Below are 19,862 nucleotides of genomic sequence, written 5' to 3' on the forward strand. Positions count from 1 at the left end.
ATCAGAGCTGAGAATCTGGTCACATGACAGGGGACAGCAGATCCAAGCCCGGCTATGCCGTTGTGAGACTATCGGTCTTGTTTTTAGCCGCGTCGCAGACGCTGGTCATAGAGTGCCCTCTGCTGTTGTTGTTGTTGTTCTTCTTCTTGTTCTTGCAGAGAAGACAAAACCTCAAAGCCCCACCCATTCTGGGAACCATAGCTCCACCTATTCTGGGAGAGCCTTCATATAAACAAATATCCACCATTTTATTAACTCGCATAGCTTTGAGGCCTGTTTTGTAGGCCTGTGGTGTCTTCCTCTCTCACACAGTTTTATTTCAAATCAAATTCGATATATCATTTCATTTTTCACAGTCGCTAACATAGTTTTAGACTCGGTTGAAAAAAAAACGGGAAGAAAATCCGATGAAAGTTGCCCTTTATAGAACGAAATGAATTCTCAAAGGCCTGTAACTTCAAGTCCATTGAGATTTTTTTTTTTTAAATCGCGGCATGGTCAGTCATACACCGCCCGAAATAACAGACGGGAAAATGCCGAGATATATATATTTTGTTTAAATCGCGGCATGGTCAGTCATACACCGCCCGAAATAACAGACGGGAAAATGCCGAGATATATATATTTTGTTTAAATCGCGGCATGGTCAGTCATACACCGCCCGAAATAACAGACGGGAAAATGCCGAGATATATTAAAAATTCGTCCATTTGATGACAATCGTCACGATGAAATATTTAATTTATACGTCGTCACAATAATGTGGAGAGAGGAGCATAGCTTCGTTCACGTGTCGCCACACACGGGAAATTGCCGAGATATATATTTTTTAAATCGCGGCATGGTCAGTCATACACCGCCTGAAATAACAGACGGGAAAATGCCGAGCTATATTAAAAATTCGTCGCCACACACGGGAAATTACCGAGTTATATTTTCACTTTGCACAAAAATAACATCAAGTAATCGAATCAATAGGAATGTCCTGTGCCTATAACATCGACGTTATAGGCACAGCTGCATCTAGGCATTGTGTAACATCGACGCGGCTTTTGTTTTAATTAAAACTTTTTGTACTTGTTTCAAAGCAAATGGAAACATTAATTTTCAGATTCAGAATCTCTCACAAATTTTTCAAAAATGTAAATGGTTACAAATCTCCACAAAATCGGAACGAACTTAAAAATCTAAACATATGGAACCTGACTAAGTGGAGCACGTGCATGTTGAGAGTTAGCTTCCTGCCATGTATTTTAGAATTTATTTTGAACCACTCAATGGGTTATTTGACTGAGACAGGAAAACGAATGGTCCATACCTCGAAACCGTGTAACAAAGCACGCGAAACTAGTTTTGCTGCCTAACTTCATTTCCATGTGGGGTTAGTTGGGATGTTTCCATTCTCTTCTTTCCTCCATCCTGGAATCATCATGTGGGGTGTATCTACAATTTATTAATTAAAGGAAGCAAGACGCAGGTTGCATTAGTAAAACACAAATTCTAAGAATACTTCAATATAGTTTGTATCATGAGCACAATAATTTTACTTTGCATGTTCATCGTTCTCTTTTTGGTTATCATGCTTGGGTAAGGAGGTAACATGCCACCGACAGGTAACAACATCAATGCGCATAAATTCCATGAACCTCAAGAAATGGTCGAATTGCTGCGAAAGTGTCATTTTGACATCGGTCCAACAGGGCGTTAATAAATACACCGAAAGAGTTATTACAATTCAATGTAAGGTGACATCGATGTTATGCACATGAGGTTGGAGCATGGGAGGGGGTGGGGGTTGTCGGTCGCCCCCTCGTCCCATGGAATGTGCGTTGTGATCATCAGAGCGTGATTAGCACAGTACAGCACGGGTGGGAAACATTTACTCCACTCCACTGCAAAGTCAAACGGGAATAGCCGAAGAACTTGACACGGTGGTACATCCCCGCCCCCCCCCCCCTACCCCCACCATCACCAAACGGCCGTGAGCAGTCCGCGCGCAAACAAATCCCTGCTCCATTATCTCCGCGTCGCAGATCGCAGATCGTCTGCCGCGTCGCAGATCCACGGTTTCCTCTGGATCTCGCGCCGGAGAGGCGACCGGTGGTGTCTCCGAGGGAAGCGCGGACCCCGGGCGCCCCCTCCCCCCTCCATGCGGGCAGCGTCGCGCACACGGCGCACGGCGCTTGCCGTGACTCTGAACGCGAGCGCGCTGCTGCTGTGTCTCGTGTCCGTGTCCACCACGGCCTGGTGCCGGGGAACCCGCAAGGTGCCCAAGGCCGGGTGCGGGCTCCAGCGGGGGTGCGCCGGTGCGAACGCAAGTGGATCGAGCTGGCAAAGCGGGGACGACAAGTTCGATGTTCGCGCGTTTCGCGCCGGATTCTGGCTCTCGTGTGAGGACGGCTCATCGGGACAAGGTGGGCCTCGTACCCCCCGTCCCCCACCCCCTGTACGGGCTCGTTCTGGGACGAGCGTTGTTTTCCATCATTTGTGCGATCACTGGAGACGCGTCCTCTGAACCGTTCCTCTTGTCGGCGCAATAGCACGGGAATGTCGCTGGGATAACAAGGGAATGACGTGGAATTAAAACGCTAGAATAACGCTCCATTAATACTGCATTAACGCTTGGAATAATGCTAGAATAACATGGGAAGTATGTGGGAATAATGCCGAAATGGCATGGCAAGAACGTTTGGAATAATGCTGGGAAAACATGGGACGTATGTGGGAATAACATGGGAATAAGCTGAAGTAAGACGTCAATATCGCTTGGAATAATGCTGGAATAACATGGGAGGTACGTGGGAATAATGCCCAAATGCCATGGCAAGAACGCTTGGAATAATGCTGGAATAACATGGGAAGTATGTGGGAATAATGCCGAAATAACATGGCAATATCGCTTGGAATAATGCTGGAATAACATGAGACGTATGTGGTTGTAACATGGGAGTAATGCCAAAATAGCATGGAAATATCGTTTCGAATAATGCTGGAATAACATGGGAAGTATGTGGGAATAATGCCGAAATGGCATGGCAAGAACACTTAGAATAATGCTGGAAAAACATGGGACGTATGTGGGAATAACATGGGAATAAGCTGAAATAACACGGCAATATCGCTTGGAATAATGCTGGAATAACATGGGAAGTACGTGGGAATAATGCCCAAATGCCATGGCAATAACGTTTGGAATAATGCTGGAATAACATGGGAATAATGCCGAAAAAACATGGCAATATCGCTTGGAATAATGTTCAAATAACATGAGACGTATGTGGTAGTAACATGGGAGTAATGCCAAAATAGCATGGAAATATCGTTTGGAATAATGCTGGAATAACATGCGAAGTACGTGGGAATAATGACGAAATGGCATGGCAAGAACGCTTGGAATAATGCTGGGAAAACATGGGACGTATGTGGGAATAACATGGGAATAAGCTGAAGTAAGACGTCAATATCGCTTGGAATAATGCTGGAATAACATGGGAGGCACGTGGGAATAATGCCCAAATTCCATGGCAAGAACGCTTGGAATAATGCTGGAATAACATGGGAAGTATGTGGGAATAATGCCGAAATGGCATGGCAAGAACGCTTGGAATAATGCTGGGAAAACATGGGACGTATGTGGGAATAACATGGGAATAAGCTGAAGTAAGATGTCAATATCGCTTGGAATAATGCTGGAATAACATGGGAGGTTCCTTCGGAATAATGCCCAAATGCCATGGCAAGAACGCTTGGAATAATGCTGGAATAACATGGGAAGTATGTGGTAGTAACATGGGAGTAATGCCAAAATAGCATGGAAATATCGTTTGGAATAATGCTGGAATAACATGGCAATATCGCTTGGAATAATGCTGGAATAACATGAGACGTATGTGGTCGTAACATGGGAGTAATGCCAAAATAGCATGGAAATATCGTTTGGAATCATGCTGGAATAACATGGGAAGTACGTGGGAATAATGCCGAAATAACATGGCAATATCGCTTGGAATAATGCTCGAATAACATGAGACTTATGTTGTAGTAACATGGGAGTAATGCCAAAATAGCATGGAAATATCGTTTGGAATAATGCTGGAATAACATGGGAAGTACGTGGGAATAATGACGAAATGGCATGGCAAGAACGCTTGGAATAATGCTGGGAAAACATGGGACGTATGTGGAAATAACATGGGAATAAGCTGAAGTAAGACGTCAATATCGCTTGGAATAATGCTGGAATAACATGGGAGGTACGTGGGAATAATGCCCAAATTCCATGGCAAGAACGCTTGGAATAATGCTGGAATAACATGGGAAGTATGTGGGAATAATGCCGAAATGGCATGGCAAGAACGCTTGGAATAATGCTGGGAAAACATGGGACGTATGTGGGAATAACATGGGAATAAGCTAAAGTAAGACGTCAATATCGCTTGGAATAATGCTGGAATAACATGGGAGGTACGTGGGAATAATGCCCAAATGCCATGGCAAGAACGCTTGGAATAATGCTGGAATAACATGGGAGGTACGTGGGAATAATGCCGAAATAACATGGCAATATCGCTTGGAATAACATGAGACGTATGTGGTAGTAACATGGGAGTAATGCCAAAATAGCGTGGAAATATCGTTTGGAATAATGCTGGAATAACATGGGAAGTATGTGGGAATAATGTCAAAATGGCATGGCAAGAACACTTAGAATAATGCTGGAAAAACATGGGACGTATGTGGGAATAACATGGGAATAAGCTGAAATAACACGGCAATATCGCTTGGAATAATGCTGGAATAACATGGGAAGTACGTGGGAATAATGCCCAAATGCCATGGCAATAACGTTTGGAATAACATGGGAATTATGTGGGAATAATGCCGAAATAACATGGCAATATCGCTTGGAATAATGCTCGAATAACATGAGACTTATGTGTTAGTAACATGGGAGTAATGCCAAAATAGCATGGAAATATCGTTTGGAATAATGCTGGAATAACATGGGAAGTACGTGGGAATAATGACGAAATAACATGGCAATATCGCTTGTTATAACGCTGGAATAACATGAGACTTATGTGGTGGTAACATGGGAGTAATGCCAAAATGGCCTAGCAATATCGTTTGGAATAATGCTGCAATAACATGGGAAGTATGCAGGAATAATGCCGAAATGGCATGGCAAGAAGGCTTAGAATAATGCTGGAAAATCATGAGACGTATGTGGAAATAACATGGGAATAAGCTGAAGTAACACGTCAATATCGCTTGGAATAATGCTGGAATAACATGGGAAGTATGTGGGAATAATGCCGAAATAACATGGCAATATCGCTTGGAATAATGCTGGAATAACATGAGATGTATGTGGTAGTAACATGGGAGTAATGCCAATATAGCGTGGAAATATCGTTTGGAATAATGCTGGAATAACATGGGAAGTATGTGGGAATAATGCCGAAATGGCATGGCAAGAACGCTTAGAATAATGCTGGAAAAACATGGGACGTATGTGGGAATAACATGGGAATAAGCTGAAGTAACACGTCAATATCGCTTGGAATAATGCTGGAATAACATGGGAAGTATGTGGGAATAATGCCGAAATAACATGGCAATATCGCTTGGAATAATGCTGGAATAACATGAGACGTATGTGGTAGTAACATGGGAGTAATGCCAAAATAGCGTGGAAATATCGCTTGGAATAATGCTGGAATAACATGGGAAGTACGTGGGAATAATGCCGAAATAACATGGCAATATAGCTTGGAATAATGCTGGAAAAACATGGGACGTATGTGGTAATAACATGGGAGTAATGCCAAATAGCATGGCAATGTCGTTTGGAATAATGCTGGATTAACATGAGACATGTTGGAATAATCTGGGAATAATGCCGAAATAACATGACAATATCACTTAGAATGATGCTGGAATAACATGGGAATATTGCGGGAATAATATAATACTTGCATAACGCTGGAATATCACAGGAATAATGTGAGAATAACGCACAAAATTTAGAGACACGGTACAATTTGCGATTTAAACATAACTATGCGGGAATAATGCAGGAATGGTGTGGGATAACGTGGGAACCATGCAGGAACAACACTGTAAGACGTGGGAATAATGCTGGAAGGTAGTTAAAATGTGGGAATGACGTTGGAATAACCCAGGAATGATTTGGGAACAACATTGGACTGATGAAGGAATAATGCAGGAATGATGCACAAGATGAATAATGTGGGAATAACATCATCAACACGTGAGACATGGTCAGATGCGGGAATAACACCTTTAACACGTGAGGCATGGTCAGATGCGGGAATAACACCTTTAACACGTGAGACATGGTCAGATGTGCAAATAACACCATTGACACGTGAGGCATGGTCAGATGCGGGAATAACATCATTAACACGTGAGGCATGGTCAGATGCGGGAATAACACCTTTAACACGTGAGACATGGTCAGATGTGCGAATAACACCATTAACACGTGAGGCATGGTCAGATGCGGGAATAACATCATTAACACATGAGGCATGGTCAGATGCGGGAATAACACCTTTAACACGTGAGACATGGTCAGATGTGCAAATAACACCATTGACACGTGACACATGGTCAGATGTGGGAATAACACCATTAACACGTGAGGCATGGTCAGATCCGGGAATAACATCATTAACACGTGAGGCATGGTCAGATGCGGGAATAACATCATTAACACGTGAGACATGGTCAGATGCGGGAATAACATCATAAACACGTGAGACATGGTCAGATGCGGGAATAACACCTTCAACACGTGCGACATGGTCAGATGTGCGAATAACACGTGAGACATGGTCGGATGTGCGAATAACACCATTAACACGTGAGGCATGGTCCAATGTGGGAATAACACCATTAACACGTGAGGCATGGACAGATGTGGGAATAACACCATTAACACGTGAGACATGGTCAGATGCGGGAATAACATCATTAACACGTGAGACATGATCAGATGCGGGAATAACATCTTTAACACGTGAGACATGGTCAGATGTGGGAATAACGCCATTAACACGTGAGACATGGTCAGATGTGGGAATCACATCATTGACACGTGAGGCATGGTCAGATGTGGGAATAACACCATTAACACGTGAGACATGGTCAGATGTGGGAATCACATCATTGACACGTGAGGCATGGTCAGATGTGGGAATAACACCATTAACACGTGAGACATGGTCAGATGTGGGAATAACACCATTAACACGTGAGACATGATCAGATGTGGGAATAACATCATTAACACATGAGACATGGTCAGATGTGGGAATAACATCATGAACACGTGAGACATGGTCAGATGCGGGAATAACATCATTAACACGTGAGACATGGTCAGATGCGGGAATAACATCATAAACACGTGAGACATGGTCAGATGCGGGAATAACACCTTCAACACGTGCGACATGGTCAGATGTGCGAATAACACGTGAGACATGGTCGGATGTGCGAATAACACCATTAACACGTGAGGCATGGTCCAATGTGGGAATAACACCATTAACACGTGAGGCATGGACAGATGTGGGAATAACACCATTAACACGTGAGACATGGTCAGATGCGGGAATAACATCATTAACACGTGAGACATGATCAGATGCGGGAATAACATCTTTAACACGTGAGACATGGTCAGATGTGGGAATAACGCCATTAACACGTGAGACATGGTCAGATGTGGGAATCACATCATTGACACGTGAGGCATGGTCAGATGTGGGAATAACACCATTAACACGTGAGACATGGTCAGATGTGGGAATCACATCATTGACACGTGAGGCATGGTCAGATGTGGGAATAACACCATTAACACGTGAGACATGGTCAGATGTGGGAATAACACCATTAACACGTGAGACATGATCAGATGCGGGAATAACCTCATTAACACATGAGACATGGTCAGATGTGCCAATAACACCATTAACACGTGAGACATGGTCAGATGTGGGAATCACATCATTGACACGTGAGGCATGGTCAGATGTGGGAATAACACCATTAACACGTGAGACATGGTCAGATGTGGGAATAACACCATTAACACGTGAGACATGATCAGATGTCGGAATAACACCATTAACACGTGAGACATGGTCAGATGTGGGAATAACACCATTAACACGTGAGACATGGTCAGATGTGGGAATAACACCATTAACACGTGAGACATGATCAGATGTGGGAATAACATCATTAAGACGTGAGACTTGGTCAGATGTGGGAATAACATCATTAACACATGAGACTTGGTCAGATGTGCGAATAACACCATCAACACGTGAGACTTGGTCAGATGTGGGAATAACATCATTAACACGTGAGACATGGTCAGATGTGCGAATAACACCATTAACACGTGAGACATGGTCAGATATGGGAATAACATCATTAACACGTGAGGCATGGTCAGATGTGGGAATAACATCATTAACACGTGAGACTTGGTCAGATGTGGGAATAACATCATTAACACGTGAGACTTGGTCAGATGTGCGAATAACATCATTAACACGTGAGACATGGTCAGATGTGCGAATAACACCATTAACACGTGAGACATGGTCAGATGTGCGAATAACACCATTAACACGTGAGACTTGGTCAGATGTGCGAATAACACCATTAACACGTGAGACTTGGTCAGATGTGCGAATAACACCATTAACACGTGAGACATGGTCAGATGTGGGAATAACGCCATTAACACGTTAGACATGGTCAGATGTGGGAATAACATCATTAACACGTGAGACATGGTCAGATGTGCGAATAACACCATTAACACGTGAGACATGGTCAGATGTGGGAATAACATCATTAACACATGAGACATGGTCAGATGCGGGAATAACATCATTAACACGTGAGACTTGGTCAGATGTGCGAATAACACCATTAACACGTGAGACATGGTCAGATGTGCGAATAACACCATTAACACGTGAGACATGGTCAGATGTGGGAATAACATCATTAACACATGAGACATGGTCAGATGTGGGAATAACACCATTAACACGTGAGACATGGTCAGATGTGGGAATAACACCATTAACACGTGAGACATGGTCAGATGTGGGAATAACGCGGGTTGTTCAAACGATCGGAAAAACCGCAAGGGGAACACGACATGACACTTCGAGCGCGTTTCGGTTCCCCAACAATTTATGGGACAGAAAACACTAATTGATTGATAAGGGGTTTATTTTTGGATGGGAGCGGAGAGTGTTATGGTTGGTTCCGGTGGGTGTTAGATTAAATGGCATTCTGATATTTTATGAATTATAATTATTTCTAAATTTCGAGGTGACGTATGACGTCAGATTTGGTTCGTCGGATGTATGACGTCAGATCATGGTTCGTTTGCTGAGGGCTCGGTGTTCATCTTTTCTCCGGTTCGGCCGAGAGACCATCAAAGACCTTCAATTTGTTTCCTCGGGATTGGTTGGCGGGCAATTGGAGCCCCCTGCGAGGCAGCGCATCATGGGCTCTCCAGGTGCACCTGGCCCGGAAGATAACTGGGAATCATCAATTAAGCATTGAGGTTACACGTTTTACTGTAAGAATTGAACAATAATTCTTAAACTCGTGTCGTTTGGTTTTACAAACTTCAGGCATGATCAATCAATAAAGAAAAACTTCAAAAATTGTTTAAAAATCAAACATATTGATTTTTAGGTTATTTATCTCGATGTCCGTCCGTTAAAATTTAACTGAAACATCTTCTCACAAACTACCTGACCGATATGGACCAAATTTGGTACCATGCATCAGGACAGCAAGGTATCATGGGGTTGTACTCCCCATCTGGATGCACCCCCAATGAGGGGGTTGAAGGGGGTTTTGCCCAAAATATTGGTATTTAATTCAAAAATCTTCTCAGAAACTGGGGAACTAACCGTGAGCCCCCACAGGGATATTTTTTTAATTGTAAATGAATAACATAGGGGCAATACACCTGGCGCTCACCTGATAGAATAAACAGTATATTGCACGGACTAAAGGTATTTTAAACCAATTTCAATGGTTGCTAGAAGACTGGGCAGCATATAGAAACATACTAACATAATCATAAGACTTTAAACAAACAAACAAAAAAATACCTATTTTAGGGGTCAAGCCCCACCCTCCCCAAACCTCCTCAGATTTTACATCCTCAGACCTCAATGTTACTAATGCCTTGAACAAACATTGGTACATCACAGGTGAAGAAGGTTGTGGTGAAGTTTCATCGATATTGCTTGTGTAGTTTCTAAAGCAAATGCCTATTTTGGGGCGCATCCTCCCCCCCTCCCCCCCGAGTAGACCCCCAAAGGGGCAGATTGTTTTTAATGCCGTGAACAAACTTTGGTACATCACGTGTGGTGAAGGTTGTGGTAAAGTGTCATCGAAATAGTTTGTGTAGTTTCAACGGAAAAAGCAAATTCCTATTTTGGGGGTCAAACCTGGATCCACTTTGACCCCGGTAAACCCCCTTAGACCACGATTTTTTTTAATGCCCTGAACAAACTTTAGTCACAATATAACAAATATAATTTGTGCCAAATTTGGTCGCAATCCCATCAGCGGTTTCAGAGAAGAAGTTTCAAGTGTTACGGATGACGCGCCATCATAAGCTCCCCTGAACTTCGTTCCAGGTGAGCTAAAATAGGATGATCTGACTCCACCCCCTTTGCCTGGTGCCCCTCATTGCCTCGCCCTCCCCTTTGCACACCACACCCCTTTTCACGACACTCCTTTTTGCCCAGCGCTACCTTTTGCCCTCGGCTCCCCTCCTGTTGAACACTCCCCATTTCGCAGTGCCCCCATTTTCAGGATCCTCCTCTTTTCACGGTGCTTCCCTTTCATGGTGCACCCACTATTGCCCAGCATCCCTATTTCCCCACGCGTATTATTTCCCAATGCCCCCGTTTTTCCAGGAACCCACCCACTTTTGCTTGTGGTTCCCTTTAGCCTGTGACTCCCTTTTCCCAGTGCCCGCATTTTCCCAGCTCTCACCCTATTCATGCTGCTCCCCTTTTCACAGTGCTCCCCTTTTCACAGTGCTCCCCTTTTCAAGGAAACTCACTTTTCACGGCAATCCTCCTTTCACGGCACCCCCATTTTAAAGGCGCCCCCATTTTCTAGGCTCCTCCTTTTCATGGCACCCCTTTTCATGCCTCTTCCCTTTTCACGGCGCCTTCTTTTCACTGCGCTCCATTTTCAGGATTCCCCCCTCTTATCCGGCGCTCCCTTTGGCCATTGCTCCCCGTTGCCCTGTGCCCCTCTTTTGCCCGGTGTTCCCCTTTTGCCCGGTGTTCCCCTTTTGCCCGGTGCTCCCCTTTTGCCCAATGCTTTCCTTTTGCCCGGCGATCGCCTTCTGACTGCCTCTAACCATTCCATGACACCCCATTTGATGATGCTCCCCTTTTCACGGTGCCCCATTTTCACGACCTCCCCTTTTCATGGCACCCCCTTTTCAGGATACTCCCTTTTGCCCTGTCCTCCCCTTTTGCCCTGTGCCCCCTTTTGCCCCGTGCTCCTCTTGTGCCCTGCACTCCAGTTTTGTCCTGTGCCCCCTTTTGCTGTGTTCTCCCCTTTTTCCCTGCGCCTCCCTTTTGCCATGTGCCCCCTTTTGCCCCGCCCCCCTTTTGCCCCGCCCCCTTTTGCCCTGTGCTCCTTCTTTTGCCCTGCACCCCCTTTTGCCATGTTCTCCCCTTTTTCCCTGCGCTGCCCCTTTGCCAATGCATACCCCTTTTGCCCTGCGCTGTCTTTTGCCTTACATCCCCATTTTTCCGTGCGCCCCGCTTTTGCCCTACGCTCCCCTTTTTCCCTACACTCCCCTTTTTCCCTGAGAAAACCTTTTTGGCCTGTGCCCCTTTTTGTCCTATGCTCTCCTTTTGTCCTGTGCTTCCCTTTTGTCCTGTGCTTCCCTTTTGCCATGCGCCCCCTTTTGCCCTGCGCCCCCCTTTTGCCCTGCGCCCCCTTTTGCCATGTGCTCCCCTTTTACCCTGCGCTCCTCTTTTGCCTGGTACTCCCCTTTTGCCCTGCGCTCCCCTTTTGCCTGGCACTCCCCTTTTGCCTGGCACTCCCATTTTGCCTGGCACTCCCATTTTGCCTGGCACTCCCCTTCTGCCCGGCAATCATTTTATGTCTGAGACTACCCATTTCACAGCGCTCCTTTTTCAAGGTGCCCTCCTTTTCACGGTGCTACACTTTCCACAGTGCCCCCCATTTTCATGGCTCCCCCTTTTCACGGTGCTCTGATTTTCATGGCGCCTCCCTTTTGCATTGCTCCCCATATTGCTGTGCCCGGCATTTTTGCCTCCATTTTGCCCGACACTCTCCACTTCACAGCATCTCCTTTTTTGCAGGCTGCTCTTTTTTACGGCACCCTCTTAAAACGACGCTCCCATTTGACGGTGCTCCCATTTTCATGGTGTCACCCTTTGTCCAGAGCCCCCTTTTCACAGTGCCCCTCTTTTCATGACCTCCCCTTTTCATGGCACCCACATTTTACGATGGCATCCTTTTCACGATGCCCTCTTTTAATACCATCCCCATTTTCATGGCGCCTATTTCAAGGCACTCCCTTTTCATTGCACCCCCTTTTCATTGCACCCCCCTTTCATTGCACCCCCTTTTAATTGCACCCCCTTTTCATTGCACCCCCTTTTCATTGCACCCCCTTTTCATTGCACCCCCTTTTCATTGCACCTCCTTTTCATGGCACTCCCTTTTGCCCAGTGTTCCAATTTTCCATTGCTTCCTTTTGCCTAGCGCTCCCATTTTCTCAGTCTCCCACTTATTATTATGATAATTATTATTATTTTGTGTACAGAAAAGAGCTAGTACACTGAATGTATCAGGACGTAACAGGGCAAAAGGAATAGTAGGAGAGAGGATTGGTGGGGTAGGGGAGGTGGTAGAACACCAACAGCGGAGTTGAAGGACAAGACAGGGGAGACTTGGACAAATAATGGGTGTTGAGACGAATTCAGAGTAGGAGAGGATGGATGAGATGGACAAGATGCAGGGGCGGATCCAGAAATTTAAAGACGGGGGGGGGGGGTGCATGAAACTATAGCGCTGGGGGAGGGATAAAGGAGGGGTCTGGGGGTCCTCCCCCAGGAAATTAAAAAAAAAAAGATCGTCAGAAACGGCATTTCGTGCGTTCTTGGAAGTTTCTGCAGTTCCTTGTGTTCTTCCCTGGTCCAACAGTTTAGCAGGTTCGCACCGCCTGCACCCTCATCCTGGATCGAAGGGGGGGGTGCGCACCCCCTGCACCCCCCCCCCCTTGGATCCGCCCCTGAGATGGATACAGAAAGAAACTCTCAGGAGGGAAAAATGGAAATTTGGAAGAAGGGCTTGGGATGGGGTTAATGAGGGTAGAAAAGATGATGGTTTTGGATTGGGGAACAGCTGTCCTGAATACCTGGAGGGAAGAATGACATTAAAGAGAATGTGGAAGTTGGTTCCACAGGCGGGAACAAGAGGAACAATTGAGTGGAGATGAGCAGTGATCCTGGATTTAGGTAGTTTCACCAGAATGGGGTTGATGTTGGACCATGTGTGCCCTGCAGAAACCTGTGGGGTGTGGGATGGGGAACAAAACACAGAAACAACAGAGGGTGCAAAATCAGAAAGGAGGTTGTAGAAGTTAGAGAGACCACCGACATATCTGTGATTGTAAAGTGTTAAGCCCATAGACTCGGCTCCATCGCGGGAGATTCCAATAATCTTAAAGGCCTTGGCCGAGGAGGGTGTGAGGCAGGTGAGGCAGCCCAGAGTGGATAGCAATCCTCCATCAAGCTGCGGATGAAGGCCTTGTAAGTGGATAGAAGTTAAGTTGTGCCAAGGAAGGACTTTGTACGACCGAAAATGCCCAGTTATCGGATGGCTTTGGAGGCCAACTTTGAAATATGGTTTGCCCAAGAAAGATTGTGACTGATAGTGAGATTAAGGAGTTTTAGTGACTGAACTTCCTCAAGAGAATTGTTAAGAAAGTAGATGGGTGTAGGGGATGCCAGATGGTGCTTTCCGAGAGAGATAATGAGAGTGTGAGATTTTTCTGGATTGAAAGACATAATTCCAGGTGTTTGACCAGCTTGTGCTTGTGCTCCCCTTTGCCTAGCACTGCCATTTTCTCAGTCTCTCACCCTTTTACCAGTGCTTCCCTTTGGCCAGCACACCCGTTTGTGCAGCGCCCTTCTTTGCCAGCGCCTCCGTTTGCCGAGCAACCACCTTTAGCGAGCACCCTCCTTTGGTCAGGGCTCCCCTTTTCCCAGTGCTCTCCTTTGGCCAGCACCATCCTTTGGCCAGCACCACCCTTTAGCCAGTGCTATCCTTTGGCCAGCATCATCCTTTGGCCAGTACCATCCTTTGGCCAGCACACACCTCTCGCTAGCACCCTCCTTTGGCCAGGGCTCTCCTTTTCCCAGCGCTCTCCTTTGGCCAGCACCATCCTTTGGCCAGCACCATCCTTTGGCCAGCACACACCTCTCGCTAGCACCATCCTTTGGCCAGCACACACCTCTCGCTAGCACCATCCTTTGGCCAGCACCATCCTTTGGCCAGCACCATCCTTTGGCCAGCACACACCTCTCACTAGCACCCTCCTTTGGCCAGGGCTCTCCTTTTCCCAGCGCTCTCCTTTGGCCAGCACCATCCTTTGGCCAGCACCATCCTTTGGCCAGCACCATCCTTTGGCCAGCACACACCTCTCGCTAGCACCCTCCTTTGGCCAGGGCGCCCCTTTTCCCAGCGCTCCTCTTTCTTTAGAAACAGACTCCAGCATAACTCTTCAGATTAATGGTTTGGCATATACACAAGATTTCACCTCAACTTTAATAAAGGTCCTGTAATATTTTATAACTTTTCCATTATTTTATTTGCTGATTCAAAATTGTGAATGGAGACTTCCATTATGTTGACTGCAGGTGGCACGCCACTTTTTGATCGCTGATTTTTGTGTGTTTGTGGTTGTTTTTTTTTTTTTACCTTTGTGTTTGTTTTGAGGTGCAAACAGGTATTGTGCACTTGGGATATTGACATAATTATACTTGGATTGTCTTAAATAAGGTTTTACCTTTTGGGAGGGATCTATTTATCATGTACACAAATATGGTGGAATATATGACTGTTAAAACCACATTTGCTCCTTTCCCCCATATCCCATCTCCTCACCCTGTCCTCACCACTCCCCTACTCCCACCTCCCTCCATCTTGGAAATATTGTTCCTTCGGGGAAACTTGGCAGACCTTTCTGCAACGCACTATGCATGGCAAGTACACAAACTCAAGCAAAGGACAACGGCACTTTCTATAGTTTTCAACGGTCCATTTTCAATAGGGTACCGCACTCCATTGATGTTAATTATCGTTTTTATTATCACTTAGTATTTGCTTGTTTACCTCTAACATTTTGTATGTAGCTCAACTGTGAACATTGTTTATTGTGAATGAAAGAAACAGGACATTGGCTTAGAGCATGTGTTTGCTTATACACCGCTGAAAAGTCAGCTGACTAATTGTTTCAAAATAGTCGGGTTGTACCAGTGTGTGAGAGTACACATGGGAAGACGTAATCGAAATAATCACTACTTTACAGACTTGAGAAGTAAATGGCCCCAGAAAGCCACCTGAAGATGATATATTTAAAATTTAGGAACCCCTTTAGACATTAAAGGAAGATGTAAAGTTTGTGTCCAACACAAATAGCCAATTCCTTTTTTTTTTCATTCGACAATCTATATAATAATACCGTAAGGACTCGACTTTGTTATCCCTTTTACGCCGCACCCAGTGACCCGATGCCCACGGTACTAATGGATTTACGATCTACGAACCGCGCTCGTTGTTTATCATGTACAGACATACTCGAAAAATCTGAATTCGCCGACGTTGGGGCCCAAAAGCATCCGATTAACTGCCGATACGATGCCATCTTACGACGCCATCGTATTGGCGTCTGCTGGGCGAAGGCGAAGCGAGCCGTCCACTGATTGGACAGTCGAGTGGTGTGAACATGGGTGGTGTGAACCAAATGGTCTTTTTATTCCCTTGAACATTTTAAATTAGGATATATAAGGAAATGTCTTTATCGTCATTTTAATAAAGTTAAATGGAGTGACGTTGCGATACTCGGGGTGCGTTGCATAAATCCTCGTAACTCAGAGAGGTGTAGCAGGTGGCGAGACGTAAGGAAGCTTAAAGATAATGAGCTGAAAACAGACGAACGATATGTCAATCTCTTTCTACACCGAACGGAAATAAAAGTATGAGAGCGGGAAGGCATGGCCTGAGCACTTCGAGCAGAGAGGACTGATTGGACTTAACTTAAAGAGAAAAAATTGGAGCTTAACAGAAGAAGAAGATCCCATGAGCGCTCCCCTATGCCATCCATAATGGTACACTCTATCCATACACCACACCCTCCCTTCCGTGGATGTTCCACGGGTTTCGGCTAGTCTATATAATAATAGCGTAAGGACTCAACTTTGTTATCCCTTTTACGCTGCACCCAGTGACCCGATGCCCACGGCACTCATGGATTTACGATCTACGAACCGCGCTCTTTGTTTATCACGTACAGCCATACTCGAAAAATCTGAATTAGCCGACGTTGGGGCCCAAAAGCATCCGATTAACTGCCGATACGACGCCATCTTACGACGCCATCGTATTGGCGTCTGCTGGGCGAAGGCGAAGCGAGCCGTCCGCTGATTGGACAGTCGAATGGTGTGAACATGGGTGGTGTGAACCAAATGGTCTTTTTATTTCCTTGAACATTTTAAATTAGGATATATAAGGAAACGTCTTTATCGTCATTTTAATAAAGTTAAATGGAGTGACGTTGCGATCCTCGGGGTGCGTTGCATAAATCCTCGTAACTCAGAGAGGTGTAGCAGGTGGCGAGACGTAAGGAAGCTTAAAGATAACGAGCTGAAAACAGACGAACGATATGTCAATCTCTTTCTACACCGAACGGAAATAAAAGTATGAGAGCGGGAAGGCATGGCCTGAGCACTTCGAGCAGAGAGGACTGATTGGACTTAACTTAAAGAGAAAAAATTGGAGCTTAATGGAAGAAGAAGATCCCATGAGCGCTCCCCTTTGCCATCCATAATGGTACACTCTATCCATACACCACATCCTCCCTTCCGTGGATGTTCCACGGGTTTCGGCTAGTTAACAATAATTGCTTTTCTACGTTGGCCGAAATCACAACATTTCATATACACATGATAAAAAGTTAAGCATACCTACAAAAGTGCCCATTTGCAAAAATGAAATCTTCTTCTTCTTCTTTCGTATGCAGGACAAGGTTGCTGGGTAGCATCATTGGCTGAGGATGCAATGTGCCACTGATGTAATGCCCTCTGTAGGTTGGGGCTGGAATTTGTAATTTGGCCAGGCTGCCAGCAATAACTCGCCTATTCTCCGCAAAGGATACCATGGGATCTTTAATGTCCACCAATTAATGCCGACAGATGGGACGTCCGGATTCAAACCGAGGCTGGAGGAGAGTGTGCGTACTTCTGCGTCGAGGCCATCCTGTCGGTCTAAAAAAACAATTCAGTCAACTTCAAGTTTTCTTTCAAGCATGGACTTCCATTGGTGGACTGTGATACCACATCCCATATAAGACTTTTAATGAAGCCCAAAGATGGCAAATTATTTGGATGAACAATGCTAGGATATCCGACAATGAAATTACCCGTCGAATTTGCTTACATCGAACTGTTATCAGCAGATTGGTCCGCAGAGATCAACATACCAATGATGTTGAAGACAGGCCTCGATCTAGCTAGATAACCAAGGGTGATCTACCAATGACCTCTAACAGAGAAACACAGCTCTGATCAAGCTTGCCAGACATCTTCCCTTTTTCCACGTGCACAGTTTTGGTAGAATGAATGCAATCTCCCTCGGAGATTATCAATGAGAACATTCTGGAACCGGATTCGTGCTGCAGCTTACAAAGCCAGTTGACCGATAAGATGCCCTCTTCTTAGCGTGAGAAGTCTCTTCTTCCGTAAGATGCCAGGCACATAAATATTGGAATCTCACTTTCTGAAAGAACATCCATTGGTCTAATAGGAGCAGAATTCTCCTGCACATGACTGATCGACCGAACACAGGCCACACCCCAGAACATCGGAGGGTCCACCCATCCATTTTGGTAGCGGATCTGTTATGATACGGAGCTGCTCGTTATACGATTGTAAAATTGACCTTGCCACCGTGCAGAGCAACTTGACAGGTGAAAATAACGATTGGGACATTTAGGATTGTGTTGTTGTTTCACATTTTGACAACCACCCAATTCCCAGAAGCGCAGATTTCACCATTTCTGCGCAGTTACCAACTTTTTGCAAAACGATGCCATGACAAGATTGCCTTGGCCAGCGAGGAATCCCGATTTAAATCCAATAGAGCACGTTTGGGACATTCTTGAGTGGAGATTTAAGAAAATGGATCCTCCTTTGTAGACTGGCACAGATGTGATTGTTTTGCACCAGGAATGGCAATAACTCCCTTTGGATTGTCGCTGGTGGCTTCTTCGGGTGATGGCGACGAGGGTTGCAGCAGTCATTCATTTTAATGGTGCTTACGCACATTATTGACTTGATTAATTCATTCCCATCGGGGCAAGCTTGTAACACATACGCTGTGGCTTCATTCCAATCAATGGGAAGGCGGATTTGCAGTTTACTGGTAGGATTTTAAAAACAAATTATGGCATTGAGGATGATCATACTAACATAATAATTTAACTTTGAAAATTGACTTGACTTTGGAAAACCATGCTCTGTTCATGCTTCCTTGGTTTGAAATTTCCAAGCTGTTCATCATCTTCTATTATGTTGATCTACATTGCAGGTCACATCCTCTTTTTTTTTTTTTTGTATAATAAATAAAAACAAGCGCGTGTCTATACATCTTTATATTCGGTAACTACTCCGAAACCCTTGGGCCGATCGACACTAAATTTTGAGGGTTTACTCTGGAAGTCCAAGTTTTTATTTACATTTTTTTATTTATGTTTCTAGTAGTGTCCATGGAAGTTCTAGTAGTGTCCATGTGTTTTATACCTTTCCCACCCTCCCCCCTGCCTTCCCATGCCTCCTCCTCCCAAGCCCTCTCCCTCCCACAGATCTCCCGATGTCCCTGTTCTCTGCTGTTGTACTTGTGTGCTTCCCTCTCTCTCCCCATCTTGTCTCCCGCTCCCTTTATTGTATGTTTTGTGTGTCCGTTTGTTGTTGTTTTTTTGTGATTGATGTTAGCTCTTACACGAGCCTCGATGTTGTATACAAAAAAATAAATAAATAAATAAACGAGTCCAACAAATAGCATTTTGGATCCTTTTAACACCCATTAAGACCCTTTATACTCCTTTAGACCCCAACTACTATTGGATGTGGGGGATGTAGATGACCTTTATACCTGTTAAGACGAATTAGATCATTTTAACACACCACACAAACGTCTCTAACCTTATTACAATATACAGATTATACTTTTTTCAGGAAGTATTGCGCAATGTCCAGTCACTCAGAGGGTGGGTACTTGGCTAGTAGTTTATAATAGTTATACTTATCCTCGAAATACTGTATGCTCACACAAGGCATGCACATGAAATGGATGGAGAGACCGGTCCTAATTGCGGTGGACCAGCACAACATCGGTCATAGAATGACAGCTACAATGCGGTTGTCGACCAAATGAAAGGGAATATTAGATGTAGAGCAGAGATGAGATGTGATGGAGAGGACCTGAGCAAAGAATTATTTTTT

The 19,862-nt window shown here is 44.9% G+C and overlaps 1 protein-coding gene across 1 annotated transcript in view; it reads left to right on the forward strand.

Moving 5' to 3' along the window:
- The first annotated feature begins 1,973 nt into the window (after window positions 1-1,973).
- LOC137428378 (germ cell-specific gene 1-like protein) overlaps window positions 1,974-19,862 on the forward strand; it is a 113,794-nt gene continuing 95,905 nt past the window's right edge. The window contains exon 1 of the mRNA XM_068118301.2: window positions 1,974-2,414. Within this exon, the coding sequence (XP_067974402.1) occupies window positions 2,150-2,414 (265 nt within the window). The 5' untranslated portion in view covers window positions 1,974-2,149. The remainder of the gene's footprint in view (window positions 2,415-19,862) is intronic.

The sequence above is a fragment of the Myxine glutinosa genome, chromosome 5, assembly GCF_964187855.1.
Source record: "Myxine glutinosa chromosome 5, kmMyxGlut1.1, whole genome shotgun sequence".
NCBI classification, from domain to species: domain Eukaryota; kingdom Metazoa; phylum Chordata; class Myxini; order Myxiniformes; family Myxinidae; genus Myxine; species Myxine glutinosa.